Genomic DNA, 17,701 nt, shown 5'->3' with positions numbered 1-17,701 from the left:
GGGTGGGTGGGTGGGTGGATGGATGGATGCGTGGGTGGGTGGATGGATGGATGGGTGGGTGGGTGGATGGGTGGGTGGGTGGATGGGTGGGTGGATGGGTGGGTGGATGGGTGGGTGGATGGGTGGGTGGATGGGTGAGTGGATGGGTGGGTGGATGGGTGGGTGGGAGGGTGGGTGGGTGGGTGGATGTGTGGGTGGATGGATGAGTGGGTGGATGGATGGATGGGTGGGTGGATGGATGGATGGGTGGGTGGGTGGATGGATGGATGGGTGGGTGGATGGGTGGGTGGGTGGATGGGTGGGTGGATGGGTGAGTGGATGGGTGGGTGGGTGGGTGGATGGGTGGGTGGATGGGTGAGTGGGTGGGTGGGTGGGTGGATGGATGGGTGGGTGGATGGGTGGGTGGATGGATGGGTGGGTGGGTGGATGGGTGGATGAGTGAGTGGATGGGTGGGTGGGTGGATGGATGGGTGGGTGGATGGGTGGATGGGTGGGTGGGTGGGTGGATGGGTGGCTAGATGGATGGGTGGGTGGGTGGGTGGATGGGTGGATGAGTGAGTGGATGGGTGGGTGGGTGGGTGGATGTGTGGGTGGATGGGTGGGTGGGTGGATGGGTGGGTGGGTGGGTGGGTGGGTGGATGGGTGGCTAGATGGATGGGTGGGTGGGTGGGTGGGTGGATGGGTGGATGAGTGAGTGGATGGGTGGGTGGGTGGGTGGATGGGTGGGTGGATGGATGGGTGGGTGGGTGGATGGATGGGTGGGTGGGTGGGTGGATGGATGGGTGGGTGGGTGGATGGGTGGATGAGTGAGTGGATGGGTGGGTGGGTGGATGGATGGGTGGGTGGATGGGTGGATGGGTGGGTGGATGGGTGGGTGGATGGATGGGTGGGTGAGTGGATGGATGGGTGGGTGGATGGATGGGTGGGTGGGTGGAGGCATGGGTGGGTGGGTGGATGGATGGGTGGATGGGTGGGCGGGTGGGTGGGTGGGAGGGTGGGTGGGTGGGTGGATGTGTGGGTGGAGGGATGAGTGGGTGGATGGATGGATGGGTGGGTGGATGGATGGATGGGTGGGTGGGTGGATGGATGGATGGGTGGGTGGATGGGTGGGTGGGTGGATGGGTGGGTGGGTGGATGGATGGATGGATGGGTGGGTGGGTGGGTGGGTGGATGTGTGGGTGGATGGGTGAGTGGATGGGTGGGTGGGTGGATGGATGGGTGGGTGGATGGGTGGGTGGGTGGATGGGTGGATGAGTGAGTGGATGGGTGGGTGGATGGGCGGATGGGTGGGTGGGTGGGTGGATGGGTGGCTAGATGGATGGGTGGGTGGGTGGGTGGTTGGATGGGTGGGTGGGTGGGTGGATGGGTGGATGAGTGAGTGGATGGGTGGGTGGGTGGGTGGATGGATGGGTGGGTGGATGGGTGGGTGGATGGATGGGTGGGTGGATGGATGGGTGGCTAGATGGATGGGTGGGTGGGTGGGTGGTTGGATGGGTGGGTGGATGCGTGGCTAGATGGATGGGTGGGTGGGTGGGTGGTTGGATGGGTGGGTGGGTGGGTGGATGGGTGGGTGGATGCGTGGGTGGATGGATGGGTGGGTGGGTGGGTGGGTGGGTGGATGGGTGGATGAGTGAGTGGATGGGTGGGTGGGTGGATGGATGGGTGGGTGGATGGGTGGATGGGTGGGTGGATGGGTGGGTGGGTGGAGGCATGGGTGGGTGGGTGGATGGATGGGTGGATGGATGGGTGGGTGGGTGGGTGGGTGGGTGGGTGGGTGGATGGATGGATGGGTGGATGGGTGGGTGGGTGGGTGGGTGGGTGGATGGGTGGATGCGTGGATGGGTGGATGCGTGGGTGGGTGGATGCGTGGGTGGGTGGGTGGGTGGATGGATAGATGCCTGGGTGGATGGGTGGGTGGGTGGGAGGGTGGGTGGGTGGGTGGATGGGTGGGTGCGTGGGTGGATAGGTGAGTGGATGGGTGGGTGGATGGGTGGGTGGATGGATGGATGGGTGGGTGGGTGGAGGCATGGGTGGGTGGGTGGATGGATGGGTGGATGGGTGGGAGGGTGGGTGGGTGGGTGGATGTGTGGGTGGATGGATGAGTGGGTGGACGGATGGATGGGTGGGTGGGTGGATGGATGGATGGGTGGGTGGATGGATGGATGGGTGGGTGGGTGGATGGATGGATGGGTGGGTGGATGGGTGGGTGGGTGGGTGGATGGGTGGGTGGGTGGGTGGATGGGTGAGTGGATGGGTGGGTGGGTGAGTGGATCGGTGGGTGGGTGAGTGGATGGGTGGGTGGGTGGGTGGATGGATGGGTGGGTGGCTGGATGGATGGATGGGTGGGTGGGTGGGTGGATGGGTGGATGGGTGGGTGGATGCGTGGGTGGGTGGGTGGGTGGATGGGTGGGTGGATGCCTGGGTGGATGGGTGGGTGGGCGGGTGGATGGATGGGCGGGCGGGTGGATGGGTGGGTGGGCGGGTGGATGGGTGGGTGGGCGGGTGGATGCGTGGGTGGGTGGGTGGGTGGATGGGTGGGTGGGTGGATGGGTGGGTGGATGGATGGGTGGGTGGGTGGGTGGGTGGATGCGTGGGTGGGTGGGTGGCTCAGTGAAGGGCTTGACTTTCGTTACCTTCTGCGACTCTCCATAAGGTTAATGGCAATAAAACCCGAACAACAAGAGGGCCTGTCCCATTGCATAGCTGCTCCATATGCTGTGTTCCCTGAGCACCAGAATGCCCCAGGTGTGGGGAAATGGGCCCAAAGCCGCAGGCTCTGCCCACGGAGAGGAATCAACAGTCCCCCGCACTCACTCGCTCATTCATTCACTCTGCAGCTGCCGCAAGAGGGAGGCAGGGAGAGGCAGTCCTGGGACCGGGTGCACAGGGCGGGGGCAGCGACACAGGAGGGCCGAGGTCCAGCTGCTGGCCCCTTGGCCTCCCGACACTTGTGGATGGTCTCCCCACAGCCTGGAATCCCTGACAGCCCAGGCCCCCTTGGGGCACCAGAGATGGAGCGACCTCTGAGGTGTCATGACCCAGAGGGTGGCGCCGAGGTCACCCAGGGCAACGGGACAGGCCTGTGTCCTCCCCTCCCCACCTGGCACCCCTGCCTGGCCTTACCTCCACTTGGGCATCGTCCCAGGTGTCCAGGCGGACGGACTTCACCTTGCTGACCTGAGGGATGTTCCGGTGAATTCCAGAGCAGCTCAGACAGATGAACACCCCTAGGGTGTATGAGGCCCAGTCAGGATCTGGAAGACAAGGCCAGATGTTCAGGGGGCGCTGACCCCGAGGGTCCCCCAGAGGGGACAGAACACTGGACCAGGGCCCACAGGGCTGGAAGGCCCCCTCCCTTTCTGGCCCTGGTCTCGTCTGTGCAATGGGAGGCCGGCCAGGAGACCAGGTTCACAGGCTCTGGGGGCCCAGAGTGGGGGTCCCTGCCCCCCACACAGAGGAGCAGCCCCACCTCATCATCCTAGCTGCTCCCGGGGACCGAGGGAACCCTGAGTGGACCACAGTAGCGTGGGAGACACTGGGGCGACGTGCTGATGAGAACCCATGATCAGTGCCCGTCCGGCAGGCGTGACCAGGACACGCCAACACGTGTCACGTCCTGCAGTTGAGGCAACGGAAAAAGCAGAATAAGGCTAGGGCAGGGCTGTGGAGGCCCAATTGTGTCCACACTTCGAGAGGTTTGAAATTTTTCAGCTGGACAGCGGCACCGTAGACAGTGAGGGACGTGATGCTTGTTCAGTTGGGCGGAGGGTAAGTGGGTGCTGGCGCCCGAGCCCCCAGTTCCTCCCCATCTGTGCATCCACGTGGTAACCGCGTGGGGGGCTGGGCCGCGGAAAGGAGTCCTACAGAGGAGGCTTTCTCTGGAGAGGACAGGTTGTCCAGTAAAGGCTTCCCGTCTCTCAGGGAAGCTTCTGTATCAGACTGGTCTAAATCAAGATGCCCAGTGGCTCCCAGCCGAGGGCCACCAGCTTGAGCAGGCTTCCCTGGGAGCCCCTGGGGGGCTGGTCTGCACCCAGCCCCTAAACTAGCAAACACCCCCCACGCCCGTGTGAGAGCACAGCACTGAGCCCACCCTGCGGTCACTGCCACCCGAGGGGCCCGGGAGCCCACAGACCCGGGGGTCGCTGGGATCAGCACGTGGATGCCCCAGCCCTAGGTCAGGAGGACACTTTCTTCTGTGATAAGACAAGGCTGGGGGACTTCCCTGGTGGTCCAGTGGTAAAGAATCTGCCTTACAATGCAGGGGACGCGGGGTCGATCCCTGGTCAGGGAACTAAGATCGCACGTGCCGCAACCACAGAGCCCACGCGCCCTGGAGCCTGTGCGCCACGACTAGAGAAGAGAAAACCCGCATGCCGCACCTAGAGAGGAGCCGGCGCACCACAACGAAGAGCCCGTGCGCCGCAACGAAGGCCGGACTCAGCCAAAAATAAATAAAAGACAGACAAGGCTGGGAGGTGGCTGTGCCCACGGGGGGCCGGCCCAGGCCCCCACCCCACTGAGGACACAGCCCTGCACCTCCCTTTAGGGACCCCCAAGAACCCACCCTGGTGCCAGAGGGTCAGAGCCCTCCTCAGAGACCAAACAGCAGCCACAGGCCCACACAGCGTGCGTGCGTGGCGGGGGGGAGGGGATCCGTAGGGGTGGCAAGCACCTCTGGTTCCTGGGTCAAGACCCCTCCAGCCCGGGGCCCTGGGCCCCAGACACACCTCCCTGCCTGTAGGGAATGAAGGGTCAGCTCGCAGACACAGGGGCCCAGGCGGCTGGCGGGATGGGCAGGCGAGCTCGGGGGAAGGAAAAGCCCCGTTCTGGCACTCACGGCCCAGCTCACAGCCATCCAGTCCCAAGGCCGCACGGGGTGTGACCGCTCTAGGGTCTCGTGGAAGAAACCGGAAGCCAGGGAGGTAGGTCTCCGGCCCGTGACACACCGTCTAGGTGGCACGTAGAACAGAGGAGCTTCGGGAGTCAAAAGGCCGTGTCATCCCGAGGCCCCTGCCCCAGCCTCTCGGCAGACGCTCCGCGGGGCGCCGCGGGCACCGGCGAGCCCGGCCTCCCGTGAGGGATGCTGGCCGCTCTCAGGGTCGGGGGCTGGGCCGCAGCTGGGCGGCGGGGGAGGGGCTGCCCTGCCCGGGGACACAGAGGCAGGCGCTCCGAGGCCTCCGGGGGCCCCTGCCCTGCCTCCCCCCTGCATGGGGCTGGCTGACAGCGGTGGCTCCCAACCGGGGCCAGCACGGGTCGGGGCAGCCCAGAGACCCGGGGGCCTCGGGCCTCACCCCAGCTCAGAAGGGCTGTGAGCGGAGGGGCCCCTCCATCCTCCTGACTCCCAGCCTCGCGCCCTGCTGCCCTGCGTCCCCCCGGCCAAGCCTCTGCCCGCTGGGCACACAGACGCTCGTCACGTCAACTCTCTGGGTGGAGCCTTGGGGACCTCTCCTCTGCCCCGGCACCCCCGCCCCAGCTCATACGTCCCCCCCGGGCCTCCCTGACCACGGCCGGGCCCCATGCACCCCTCGCGACACCTCTCTCTCCCCGGCATCGGCCCGTCCTGGCACTTAGGTCCCTGTTCACCACGGGCTGTCTCGGCCCCGGGAACGTACATGGGTGGGGGGCCTGCAAGCTCCCTCCCACTGCCCCAGGGTGACCGCTGGGGGGATGCCAGGGAGAGGCCACCACCCCACTGCCCTGAATGTGACCTGGGGAGGTAGTCTGGTGGCAAGGGCTTGGCAGCGGCCACAAGTCGGGCCCCCGATGTACTGGGGTGCACGGGTGTGTGAGAACCCTGGTGGGTGGGCACAGGGGGCTTGGGTAGGGAGGAGGCCGCATGCCCCAGCTCTGAGCCTCTGGGGAGGGGGCGGAAGGAAACACTGGGGGCCAGGGAGCCCCAGAAGACCTCCAGCCCAAGGGCTCCTGGACAGAAGACCCCCACTCGTGACCAGTTTCCACTAGCTCGTGGGGCGGCGGAAAACGTGCGTCTGCAGGAACCGACGTGCCACATCAGCCCTGTATCTTCAGGACGTGCTTCCCCACGGGTGTCACTTTCAAGAAACCACTTGGCTGCTGCAAAGAGGACCCAGGAGAGCACCCACCCGGGGTCCCCCTGCCAGGCCCCAGCCCAGCCACGTTCCCCCACCCGCCGCCGGGTCCAGCAGCGGTGCCCCCTCTGCAGAAGTGAGGAAATCCGGACGGAAAGCTAGCAGGTCCGAGAGCAAGTGAACGGAGAAGACAGGCACCCGGGGCCCGAGCGGGGTGGCCGCTGCATGTCCCGTGGTGCAGGAACCCATTTGCAATGGGGATGGGGACAGGACCGCTAGAAAACTGAACCGGGGCAGGGGGAGGGGCTGTGGCACCCTTGCCCAAGCTCCTGGCACCTGGCCGCTCACCGGGACCCTGGAGGACTCCCGACTGAGCCCCGCGGCCCTGTTATACCCGCCTGCCAAACGCCGGGTGCCCCCCCTCCGCCATTCCGGGCTGTGCGTCCCGAGGCCACTGACAGCACAGTTCTGGGCACAGAGGTTCCCTGCCCGGCGGCCACCACAGCCCGGCTGGGCCAGCCGCACCGCTTGTCCTGGGGGTTCCAGGGGCTGCTCCAGCTCGGCCCACCCTGGCCCGGCCCCCAGCACCTGCCGGCTCGCCAGCGTCTGCCCCTCCGTGGGGTCACGGCGCCGACACTTCCCGGCCTCGCCTGCAGCTCAGCGTGGCCACGGGACCCGAGTCTGGCCAGTGAAGCGTGAGCAGGGGGACCCACGTGCCCCCAGGCCCGGCCGACAGCCACACACCCCGCACGCCGTGCTCCGGGCCCATCCTGGGCTGACGGGGGACTCGGGGGCCGGGGCAGGGGGAAGAGCTGGACCCCTGAGTCACTGCCCGGAGGACAGAGGCCCGGAGAGAGGGGGACGGACACCGCCAAGGGGACTGCTGTGAGGACAAGTCAGGTCCCAGAGACGTGGGGCTGTCTGTTTAGCAGGGAGTCTATCTGCCCGTCCTCTATGGCATCCTGAGGCCCTAAGTCCCAGCGCCCGGGATCCGCATCAACAGACGTGTGCCAGCGGGGTGAGGGCGCGCTGGGCAGGCACCGCGGCTTCCGGGGAAGAACGCGCTGCAGGGAGCGGCAGTGTCCCAGGGGTTGCGGAGAAAGACTGAAGTGAGGTCCCGGAGGGCGGTCCCACCCTCACCCACTGTGCTCCGTCCTCCCAGGGCCCGGGGCCGGGGGGTGGTCCCACCCTCACCCACCGTGCTCCGTCCTCCCAGGGCCCGGGGCAGGCGGCACCGCTCCGGGCTTCACCCTCCTCCTCTGTGTGCTGGGACGATGGCAGCCACTTGCTAGGGTGATGGGTGAAACGAGCCCCCGGGAGGGCCCTGGTGCAGGGGAGACCCCCTGTGCACAGCTCGGTGATGCTGCTGGGTTCTGCTCTGAGCGTGGACCTTGGCTCCGGGCCCCCTCACAGCCTTTGTCTACTGAAGTGAAAATTCTGAGATTGGTTGAACAAGGGCCACCAGAAGATCCAGCCCTGCCGCGGGGCCAGGACCGGTGCCCACGCGCCCCCATCCTCTCACATAGGCTCCAGCAGGAGACTGTCTGTCCCCTATCCCGGAAGCCCTGCTTACAGGACACTTTAGCAGGGACTGGATTGGCAAACGGCGGCCCTCGGGCCTGGTCTCGTAAAGTTTTACAAACCATGGGCGCTCAGCCACGCCCATCATTTACATGCTGCTCATGGTTGCTTCTGTGGCGCAGGGACAGAGCTGAGTGGTTGTCACAGAGAACGTGTGGTCCACAAAGCCTAAAACAGTCCCTATCTGGCCCTTTACATCTGCCAAGCTCTGCTCTAGAGAGAAAAATAGGTGTGACGCAGAGAGCAGCCTAAGGAAGCAGGTGATTAGAACTGATGCCTCGAGGCCACTGCCCACACCGTCCATCTCTGATCACAGATACCGAAGTTCAAGGAGAAGCGACACACTTGCCCAGTGTCATGCGACCGGCACCGGGACCCCCGATCCCCGCCCGCCCGCCCGCCCACTGTGTGTGTGAGGGTGTGCACAGGTGTGTGCCCACAGATACAACCTGGGCGGCCTCCTTCCACAGAGGGCTCTTCACAGAAGTTTAAAATCAAGGAACGGAGACCCAAGCCTCTCATATAACAGGAAGAAGACAAGACACGGCGAAAGCAAGTGTTGGGGGCAGGGGCAACAGAAAGCCGTCACTTAAAGAGCAGGAAGTTGGTGCCTTTTTAAAAAGCTATGGTGGGGGGCTTCCCTGGTGGCGCAGTGGTTGAGAGCCCGCCTGCCGATGCAGGGGACGCGGGTTCATGCCCCGGTCCGGGAAGATCCCACATGCCGCGGAGCGGCTGGGCCCGTGAGCCATGGCCGCTGAGCCTGCGCGTCCGGAGCCTGTGCTCCACAACGGGAGGGGCCACGACAGTGAGAGGCCCGCGTACCGCAAAAAAAAAAAAAAAAAGAATAAAAAGCTATGGTGATAAGACACTGTCACACATTCACTAGAAAGGGTAAAATTTACGAGGCTGGTACCACCCGGTACGGGTGAGAGCGCAGAGCAGGGTTCTCAGACACTGCCGGCAGGAGCATAAATTGGTTCAACCCACCTTGGAAAACGGTTTGCAGTTGCTTACATAATTAAACATGTATCTCTCCTATCACCCCGCAATTCTACTCCTCAGTATTTACCCAAGAGAAATGAAAATATGTCCATAAAAATTCGCACATCCGACAATATGTAAAAAGTACAAAGACTGCAACCGACAGGGGTTCATACCAAGAATGCAAGGCTGGCATAAAATCTGAAAATCAGTCGGTGTGATTCACCATATTTGCAGATTAAGAAAGAAAAGCCATACGAACGTCTCCACAGATGCAGAAAAAGCACTTGACGAAATGTAACACCCTGATAAAACTCCTCAGAAAACTAGGAATAGAGGGGAACTTCCCTAACTAGAGAAAGGGCATCTGTGAAACTCCTCCAGCTGACATCATACTCGACGGAGAAAGGCTGAGTGCTTCCCCGCTAAGACGGGGAACTAGACAGGAACATCTGCTCTATTCACGTCTATCCAACATTACCCCGGAGGGAACGGTGGATGTCTAGGGTTGGGGGGATGTGAAGAATGGGGAGAGAGAGCATTTCTTTTTGGAATCATGAAAATGTTTTTAAATCGACTGTGGTGACAGTAGCCCAACCCTGTGAGTACACTAAAAACCACTGAATTGCTCACTTCAAATGGGTGAATTGTATGGTATATAAATTACATCTCAATAAAGCTATTAAAAAATTTAAAACAACATAAACACTACACTCACTACACTAGAGGTTCTGGTCAGTGCAGTGAGGCAATAAAAATAAATAAAAAGCATCCAGGTTGGAAAGGAAGAAGTAAAATGGGTCTATGCAGAGACAACATGTTGATCCATATAGAAGATCTGCTGGAGTCTACACAAACACTACCAGAACTAACCAACGGGGTTGCAGGATACAAGATAAATATACAAAAGTCAGTCGTATTTCTATAAACCAGCAACAAGCAGTCAGAAACTGGACATTTAAAAATACAATTACATTCTGGAGACGGTTGCACAGCAATGTGAATGTTCTGAACACCACTGAACTATACCCTTAAAAGAGTAAAATGGCAAATTTTATGTTACATGTATTTTACCACAATTTAAAAATTTTGAATACCATTTATAATAGCATAAAAAATATTAAATACTTAGGAGTAAATATGACCAGATATGCAAAACAGGACGCTGAAAACTACAAAATATTGCTGAAAAAATTAAAGACCCAAATATGTGGTGAGAGATGCTATTTTCATGGGTTGGAACACTCTATATTGTTACGATGTAAACTCTCTCAAATTAATCCATAGATTCAATGCAATCCCAATCAGAACTCCAGCGGGATTTTTGGAGCAGAAATTAACAAGCTGATTCTAAAATCCGTAGGTAAATGAGCGGACCTAGAAGAGCCAAAACAACTTCGAAAAAGAACAAAGATGAAGGTTTTAGAATTTATTTTAGAATTTATTGCAAAGCCACAGTTATCAAGATGGTGTTGGTATCAGCAAAAAAAAACAAACAGATCAACGGAACAGAATAGAGGGTCCAGAAGTAGGCCACACATGTGTGGACAACCAATTACTGACAAAGGTGTACGGGCAGTTCAGTGGAGAAAGAATAATCTTTCAACAAATGAAGCCGAAACAGGTATCATCTGCAAATATTAGACTTCAATCCAAACCTCCCGCCATATACAAAAAGTAATTCAAAATGCATCAGAGCACCAAATGTAAAACCTGAAACCATAAAGCTTCCAAAGGAAAATAGGAGAAAAATATTTGTGACCTTGGGTTAGGCAAAGACTTTTTAGCTATAACACTAAAAGCAGAACCCATTTTTTAAAGAAAGAGACATTGCTTTATCAGAATTTTTTAAAAATCTGCTCTTTGAAAGGCACTAGTCAAGGGAATGAAAAGGCAAGTCACACTGGGAGAAATTTTGCAAATCATATATCTGATAAAAGGTTTGTGTCCAAAGCATATAAAGAACTATTCAGGGCTTCCCTGGTGGCGCAGTGGTTGAGAGTCCGCCCGCCGATGCAGGGGACACGGGTTCGTGCCCCGGTCCAGGAAGATCCCACACGTCGCGGAGCGGCTGGGCCCGTGAGCCGTGGCCGCTGAGCCTGCGCGTCCGGAGCCCGTGCTCTGCAACGGGAGAGGCCACAACAGTGAGAGGCCCGCGAACCGCAAAAAAAAAAAAAAAAAAAAAAAAAAAGAACTATTCAAACTCAGTAATAAAACAACCCAATTACAAAAACAGGCAAAAGATCTTAACAAACACGTGATGGAAGACGGCAAATAAGCACAAGGAGGATGCTCCCCATCTTACGTCATCAGGGAAGCAGGGCTGACCGCGCAGGACCCGCGGGGGCTTGTGGGGTGATGGCGGATACTTCTCCCATATTCCAAAGGGGTGCGTTTTATCCTCTGTAAGTCACACCTCAATAAAAGTGAATTTAAGAAAGATGTGTCTACAACCCCGGACCTGTCCCAACAGACAGGAGAAGCAGCATAAGTCAGGGCTTCCGCCCCCTGCGTCCTGCCCTGAAGGGGGCAGGCACCTGCTTCCTCTCGAGGGGTGCGTCCCCCAGAGTGACGTCCAGCTGGCACCCGGGGGCCACATGGGCCGATTCAGAGGCCTGGTCTGTCCTGGGCGTCCTGCAGATCCTCACACCTGCAACGGTGTCCTCGGGACTCAGCGCCTGCCGCCCGGCCTCCTGCTGGTCCCTTCAGCCGCTGTAACAGCTCTACGGCCTCATCACACTCACGGCGCAATGACCGACCATGTTACCTTGCCGCTCCTCTCCACTCCCTCTGAGGCTGTGTCCTGCTGTTAGTCCAGTTCTACACAATAAGGCAAAAAAAGCCCAGAGAGGGTCGGATGGTGTCTGAGGTCACACAGCGGCAAAGCTGGGATCAGAGGGCAGGCACATGTCTCCCACCCTCCACCCCAGAACCACCTTCCTGGTTCAAAGAAGGTGGGCGCGAGGATGTGTATGGGTGGCCGGCGCCCATGGGAGCCCCAGCCCAGCATCCAGGCTGGTGAGGAAGCCTGTCCATCATCTCGGGAGGTGACTACCCCGCTGCCCCCTCCTGGGGCTCCCCCAGGGGCTGGCGGGGAAAGGCGAGAAGATGGTTTGAAACAGGTTTGAAGCAGGAGGCGTCCTGACCCCAAGCCCAGCCTGCGCACCGCAGTTCGGGAAGCCCAGAGTCCGGGCCTGGGGGAGTCCCCCCAACCCTGCCGTCACGCGCGGCTCCATGGCAAGGCCAGCGGGAGAGGAGAGGCCTGCCTCTGCTCGGGGGAGGCACCGGCTGCTCCCCGCCTGCCCAGCGCACAGTGGGCCTCCAGTGCCCCCGACGCACGGGTCACCCTTGTCTGTCCTCTGCCCCTGCAAATTGCTGCAAAAATCCTAAAGGCAGTGAGAAGGGCACCAGTCCAGGGCCTGCCGGCCCAGCCCACAGACCACCTGCTGCTCTCAGGACTCACCGTCCCGGAGGGCCGGTCAAGCAGCACATGCCAGGAACGGCACCCCTGGGCGCCAGGCCTTTGGGCCCCGGGAGGGCTTTCCAATCAAGAGCCCCTACTTTAAGGAAGTATTCAGACCCTGGGAGGCGAGTTCTGGGGGTAACTCTGAGAAACAGTTTAAGGTCCCTGGGGTCCGGCAGAGTGACCGCCCCCCAAAGCCCCCAAAGCAGCACATGGAGACCCGTGGGGTGTGCGGGCCCCTCACCGTGGCCCTGCAGGCAGCTCCAGGACAGTCTCCTGTGTGTCCGTCTGGTCGACTGATGGATTAACTCTCCCTGCGCTGTGCCTGCACTTCAGCTGATCAGTAATTCACTTGACGCCAGCCCCTCCCTCCTTCCCACAAAAGGCTCTCAGCACAATCTCGGGCAGGAGGGCCGCCCCGGCCTGTCCACTGGGGATGCCGACCCTGAGGCCAAGGACCTCCGGGGTGGGCGCATGTGCACGCGTGCAGCGGGGGCAATGAGCGGCTGGATCATGGTTGGCAGGAGGTCCCCAAGGGAGGGGCTGGGTGACCTTCAGCTTTCCTAGTGGACAGGCTGTTCCCGCAGGCTTCCCTCCCAAGCCGCTGGGGCACAGCCAGGTCCACCCCATCTGCACAAGCCCCCCTTCCCCAACAGGGCCAGGAGACAGGCACAGGGCTGGGGTGTCCGTGTACATGCGAAAGCCCCACATTCCTGAGCTCAGAGCCCCGGGGGTGGAAGGGGGCCCATGGCGGGAGGAGAGCTGGTAGGGGTACCCCAGCACCAGGACCCCCTTAGTCCCGGGCAGGAGGGCCCCACCCCTGGTCCGGGCTCCACTCTGGCTGCACCCCGTCCCTGCAGGGCAAGGGGCCGCCGAGCCGTCCAGAGCCTGCCCTGCCCTTCTGTCTACTTCTGAGCACCCAGGACTCAGGGATTCCTTGCCCAATGGCCCGGGCCACGGGGTGGCCAAGGGCATGGGCTGGTGTGGGTGGAGCGCACAGGGCCCTGCAATAAGAGGGGGCGGGAGAGGGGCCGGGGCCTGAGTCTCCACGTGCACTCCTGCCCCGGCCCCTCAAGTGCCGGGGCTGCTCTGTGCTTCTCCAGGCTCCTGCCGCACCCTCTCTGAATCAGGGTGACGGGACCTGCCGCCCAGCAGGCTGCTCCAGGCCGCCAGCTTCCGCCCGGCTCCTCTCCCGTCTTCTGCCCTCCCTCTGCCCCGGCTCTGCCCGGCTTTCTCCTAGGGCACTCTCAGTGACTCAGCCCCCTGACTACTTCCGTCTCCAGGAGCCCGACCGAGGCCAGGTGAGACACGTCCTGGGGCTGAGCCAGCAAGAGCAGGTGTGTCCCTCGGCCAAGGCCCAGCAGGGGGAGGAGGGTGTGCAGCGGGACCTGTCAGTGGCACGGTGGGTCTGGCCGAACCCTGTGGCCCGGCTCCAGGGACCTCGGCCCCCGCAAGGCAGAGGAGGGCCGAGTCCTGGTGGGCACAGCCAGGCAACTGGCTCTGGGCAGAAGGCCCAGTGGCCGCCTAGGGGCCCACAGCCTGTGCCCACCGCCCATCACAGTTACTCATCTGCTGGGGCCGGGCCCTCCCCACACGTACAGCGCCCGCCCTTCGCCTCAATCCGGGTCCCACGCCCCGTTTCCACTGTTGGCGCTTCCCAACACACAGTGCAGCCTGGGCTGTGTTTATCCTGTCTCCCGCTGGAATCGAAGCTCCGGGAGGGCAGGCAATTGGCTTCTGTGCCTGGTGGTTCCCATCGCCAAAGCCGGCGCCCTGTATACAGCAGGCGCTCAGTGAATACCTGTGGTTCACACCTCCTCTCTCCCGGCCCCAGTGCCCAGTCCACTGAGAGGCAAGCACGGGACCCAGCCTCGCTCAGCCTCCCCTCCTGAGCCCTCCCCACCTGCCTGGCCTAGTTCCCTCTTCTCTCCCGCACCGTCCTTCCCCAGCTCTTCCATCACTCCGGCCAGCACCACGCACACTGCCAAAGTCCCTCTCTTGGCCCCGAGGAACCTTCCAGACGCCCCCCATCGCTCTCAACCCCACCGCTCCACCACCCCCATCGCAGACCCCTCTGGCCTCCGTGGCACTGACCCCATCCTTCCTGGACCAGGCAGCCTCTGGCCAGGCCGCCTGCCTCCCAGGGGTCCTCCTGCCTTCCAGGCCGCGTGCGTACCCCTCCCCGCCAGGCACCCTCCCGGCATCTCATCTGGTCTCTTGGCTGTGAAAACTGTACTTTGAGCTAGACGGAGGCGGTGGTCACACAACCTGGGGATGTTCTAAATGCCACTGAATTGTTCACTTTTAATGGCCAATTTTATGCTATGTGAATTTCACCTCAATCAAGAAAAAGAGAAAAGGAAACAGTTACACCCAAACAGTGACACCCCTCCGGCTATTTTCTGCCTGGTCTCTACCTCTGCCCTCCTTCCCCCAGGGCCGTCCGGGCGCCGGGCTCGCGCCTCCACTCCAGGTCTGTCGCGGCCTCTAAACCAGCCCCTGGTCCCCAGCCCACCTCCCCAGGCCGGCCCCAGCCGGCGACGGCGCCTCACCCTTCCTTCAGCCTCGGCCCAAAGCCGGGGCGCCCTTGCCCCCCCCGCCCCGTTTGCCAACAAGCCCTGCTCCCCAGACTCCACAATGCATCCGGGACTCGATCATTTCCCACCACACCACCGTCACCTCCAGTCTGGAGGATTCGTGAGCATCCTAACAGCCTACCTGCTTCCATCTCGCTTCCGCGCCTCGGGCCCTCCGTCCCGCTCTGAGGCCCCGCCTGCGCCCCCGGTCAGCGCCCCTCTGAGCTCATGCCTCCTGCTCTGGACACACCGGCCTCTCGGCTTCTGGCCGGCCCGGGGCCACAGCAGCTGGCGGGCCCACCCGCTTCCAGAGGAGCCATGACCCCCGGGGGACCCCAGATGACCCTGGTGCCCGTGCTTACCCACCTGTCCCCTCGTCACATCCCAGTAACACCCTCCTCCCAGTGACCCCCACCCAGACCCCAGCCGCACCCAGGGCCACACCCTCACCCTGTCACCACAGAGGCCGCCGCTCCCACTCAGGGGCCCTGTTCCGACCCGCCTGCCCTGCACCTCAAGAGCACAGACCCCGAGTCTCCACCGCTCTCCCTCTGCTGCACAACGCGGGCCGCCTCTCACCCACCAAGGTCTCGCCCGGGGGCGCCCCACGCACAGGGAAGGGCCCAGCCACGTACAGGTGCGCAGGTTGACCCAGGACCATGCATCACGGGGACATCCAAGGGCATGTGGCCAGGGCCCCCCTTCCCGGGGCTTCCCGCATCAGAGCCGCTGCTTCACGCTCTCCTCCCCGCCCACCCCTCCACCTCACGCCGGGAACAGAGGCACCCCCGCCGCCTCCTGTGCTCCCGGTCCCACCTGTGTCCACGGAGGTCTCGGCTCCTTTCACAGGGTGACTCCAGGCACTGCCGCCGGCTCCCACCATCCCGCCCCGTCAGCCAGCAACCCCTGAGCTGCCCCGCCAGGGCTCAGTCCAGTTTGCTCTCTTCTCTGACCCCTTCGCACGCAGGCGTCCCCTCCCATTGTTAACAGCTGTCTTCACGGGGGTCTCCACCCTCCCCGGGGGTCCCTCACCATCTCCTCTGCTGGTGCGGCTCCAGCAGGGAGTGCCCAGTGCCCACACCTGTCCTCCACCTGTCCTCCCCGGGACCCCAAAATGTGGATCAGGCTGCTCCCCACCAAACCCACCCCAAACCCGTCATTAGATGAGGTGACCCTTGCACAAGGTGACCCCACGCTTCCCCTGTTGTCCCAGAGCCTCCCTGCAGTCAACCCCCCGCCTCCAGCTCCCTAGAGAGGCCAGGCCTGGACCCAGGCATCTGGGCAGCTGCTCCGAGAGTCCAGAATGCTCCTCCTCCAGATTCCTGCAGGTCCAGCTCCTCTTCACAATGCAGGCCCCAGGCGGCCCATCATCCTCCCTGCCCGCTCTTGATGGGCAGCCAGCAGTGCTCACCACTGCACTAGCCACCCTCTGCCCGTCCCGTCTCTGCATGGGACCGCTTGCTCACCATCCGTCCTCCCCACAGAATGCAGACACATGAGCAAACAGCCCGGGCGACGGCACAGGACAAGGTGCTCCTGCACACGCATGGGATGGGGTAAGGGGGCACCCGCACTGGAGTCCGGGGTGGTCAGCCAACTGAAGGCTTGGCCTTCACAGGCCTCTGGGTCCGTGGGCAGAGCCGCGCAGCCACGAGCCACCTCTGCAAAGTGGCAGGATGCCGCGGACCAGGGTCGGGGGCCAGGTGAGACTGGCTCACGGCTGTCCACCTCTGGGCCTGGATGGAGTGCCCATCCCGGAGAAGATTCTGGAAAGATGGCTGGGCAGGAAGCACCAGAAACCTCTCCCCCCACCTGGAAAACGACGGTACTGGCAGAATCTGACTGACGTAACAACTGCTGAACTCCAGAGCCTGTTGAAGTCTTACAACTTCCAGGGGAGAACGTGGACATAAATTGCAGTTAATTCCGCTCAGTCTCAGCTCTGAGCACAGCAGGCCGCTGGGCATGTGTCCTAGGTGCAGCTGGCACTCAGTTCGCAGGAGCCAGGGTGAAGAAGGACCCTGTCCCTCAAACGTCCGGGATCTGTGCTCTGATTGCTGCTTCTGACCACAGACGCGCAGAAAAAGGGGGAGGCAGCCTTCGCTGCAGCCCCTCCCCCTGCATCTCAAGACCTCCCAAAGACTTAAAGGGCCAGCACCAGCCTTCCCCCTTCATTTGTGCTTTCCCCCTTTTGGGAGCCACTCATTAAAGACTAGGACATTCAGAAACAACTGCATATACAAGGAAATCTAGAAAGTGACCACGCATGACCAGAGGAAGGCTTAGAAAAGACCTGAGAAGACATTAAATTCACTCCTCAGGCTGATCCACAGCACAGACACAGCCTATAACAGCCAGGGGAAAAAAACAATCACAAAATAATAGCAAACCCTGCGGAAGGGGCAGAATCTGATTTCCAGAGGCACCATATTATTAGATTCAAATGCCCAGTGTTCAACAAAAAACACAAGGCACACAAAGAAACAGGAGCGTATGGCCTATCCAAAGGGAAAAATAATTAAACAGAATGTGTCCCTGAAAAAGACTTAATGGCAAATATACTAGACAAAGATTTTATAGCACAGCCTTAACTATGCTCAAAGAACAACAGGAATATGCAGAGAAAGTCAAGAAAACAGTGCATTAATGTAAACAAAGTAGAAATATCGACGAAGAGATAGTAAGCTAAAAAGAAAGAAACAGACAAAAAACCTGGAGCTAAAAGTACAGCTGAAATGAAAAATTCACTAGAGAGATTCAAAGGCAGATACGAGCAGGCAGAAGAATGAATCAGTAAACGTAAAGATATGAGAATAGAAATTATTGAGGCTGGGGAGGAGAAAGAAAAAAGATTGAATAAAAGTGAGCAGTGCCTGAAGAACCTGTGGGACATGACGAAACAGAGCAACATATGCATTATGGGAGTCCCAGAGGGAGAAAAGGCAGAGAAAGAAACATGCAGAGAAAATATGTGAAGGAATACTCACTGAAAACTTCACAAATTTGATGAAAGACATGAATATAAACATCCAAGAAGCTCAACAAACTACAAG

The 17,701-nt window shown here is 60.6% G+C and overlaps 1 protein-coding gene across 3 annotated transcripts in view; it reads right to left on the bottom strand.

The window, feature by feature from the left end:
* The window catches only part of ADAP1 (ArfGAP with dual PH domains 1), a 66,629-nt gene that overhangs the window by 35,526 nt on the left and 13,402 nt on the right, over positions 1–17,701 (bottom strand). For all 3 annotated transcript variants that reach the window (XM_060032594.1, XM_060032593.1, XM_060032596.1), the window contains exon 2: positions 3,124–3,254. In XM_060032594.1, coding sequence (XP_059888577.1) covers positions 3,124–3,254 — 131 coding nt within the window. The remainder of the gene's footprint in view (positions 1–3,123; positions 3,255–17,701) is intronic.

This window comes from Delphinus delphis, chromosome 15, assembly GCF_949987515.2.
Source record: "Delphinus delphis chromosome 15, mDelDel1.2, whole genome shotgun sequence".
Classification (NCBI taxonomy): domain Eukaryota; kingdom Metazoa; phylum Chordata; class Mammalia; order Artiodactyla; family Delphinidae; genus Delphinus; species Delphinus delphis.
The sequence above is the reverse complement of the archived record's forward strand: the minus strand, read 5'-3'. Positions and strand labels throughout refer to the sequence as shown.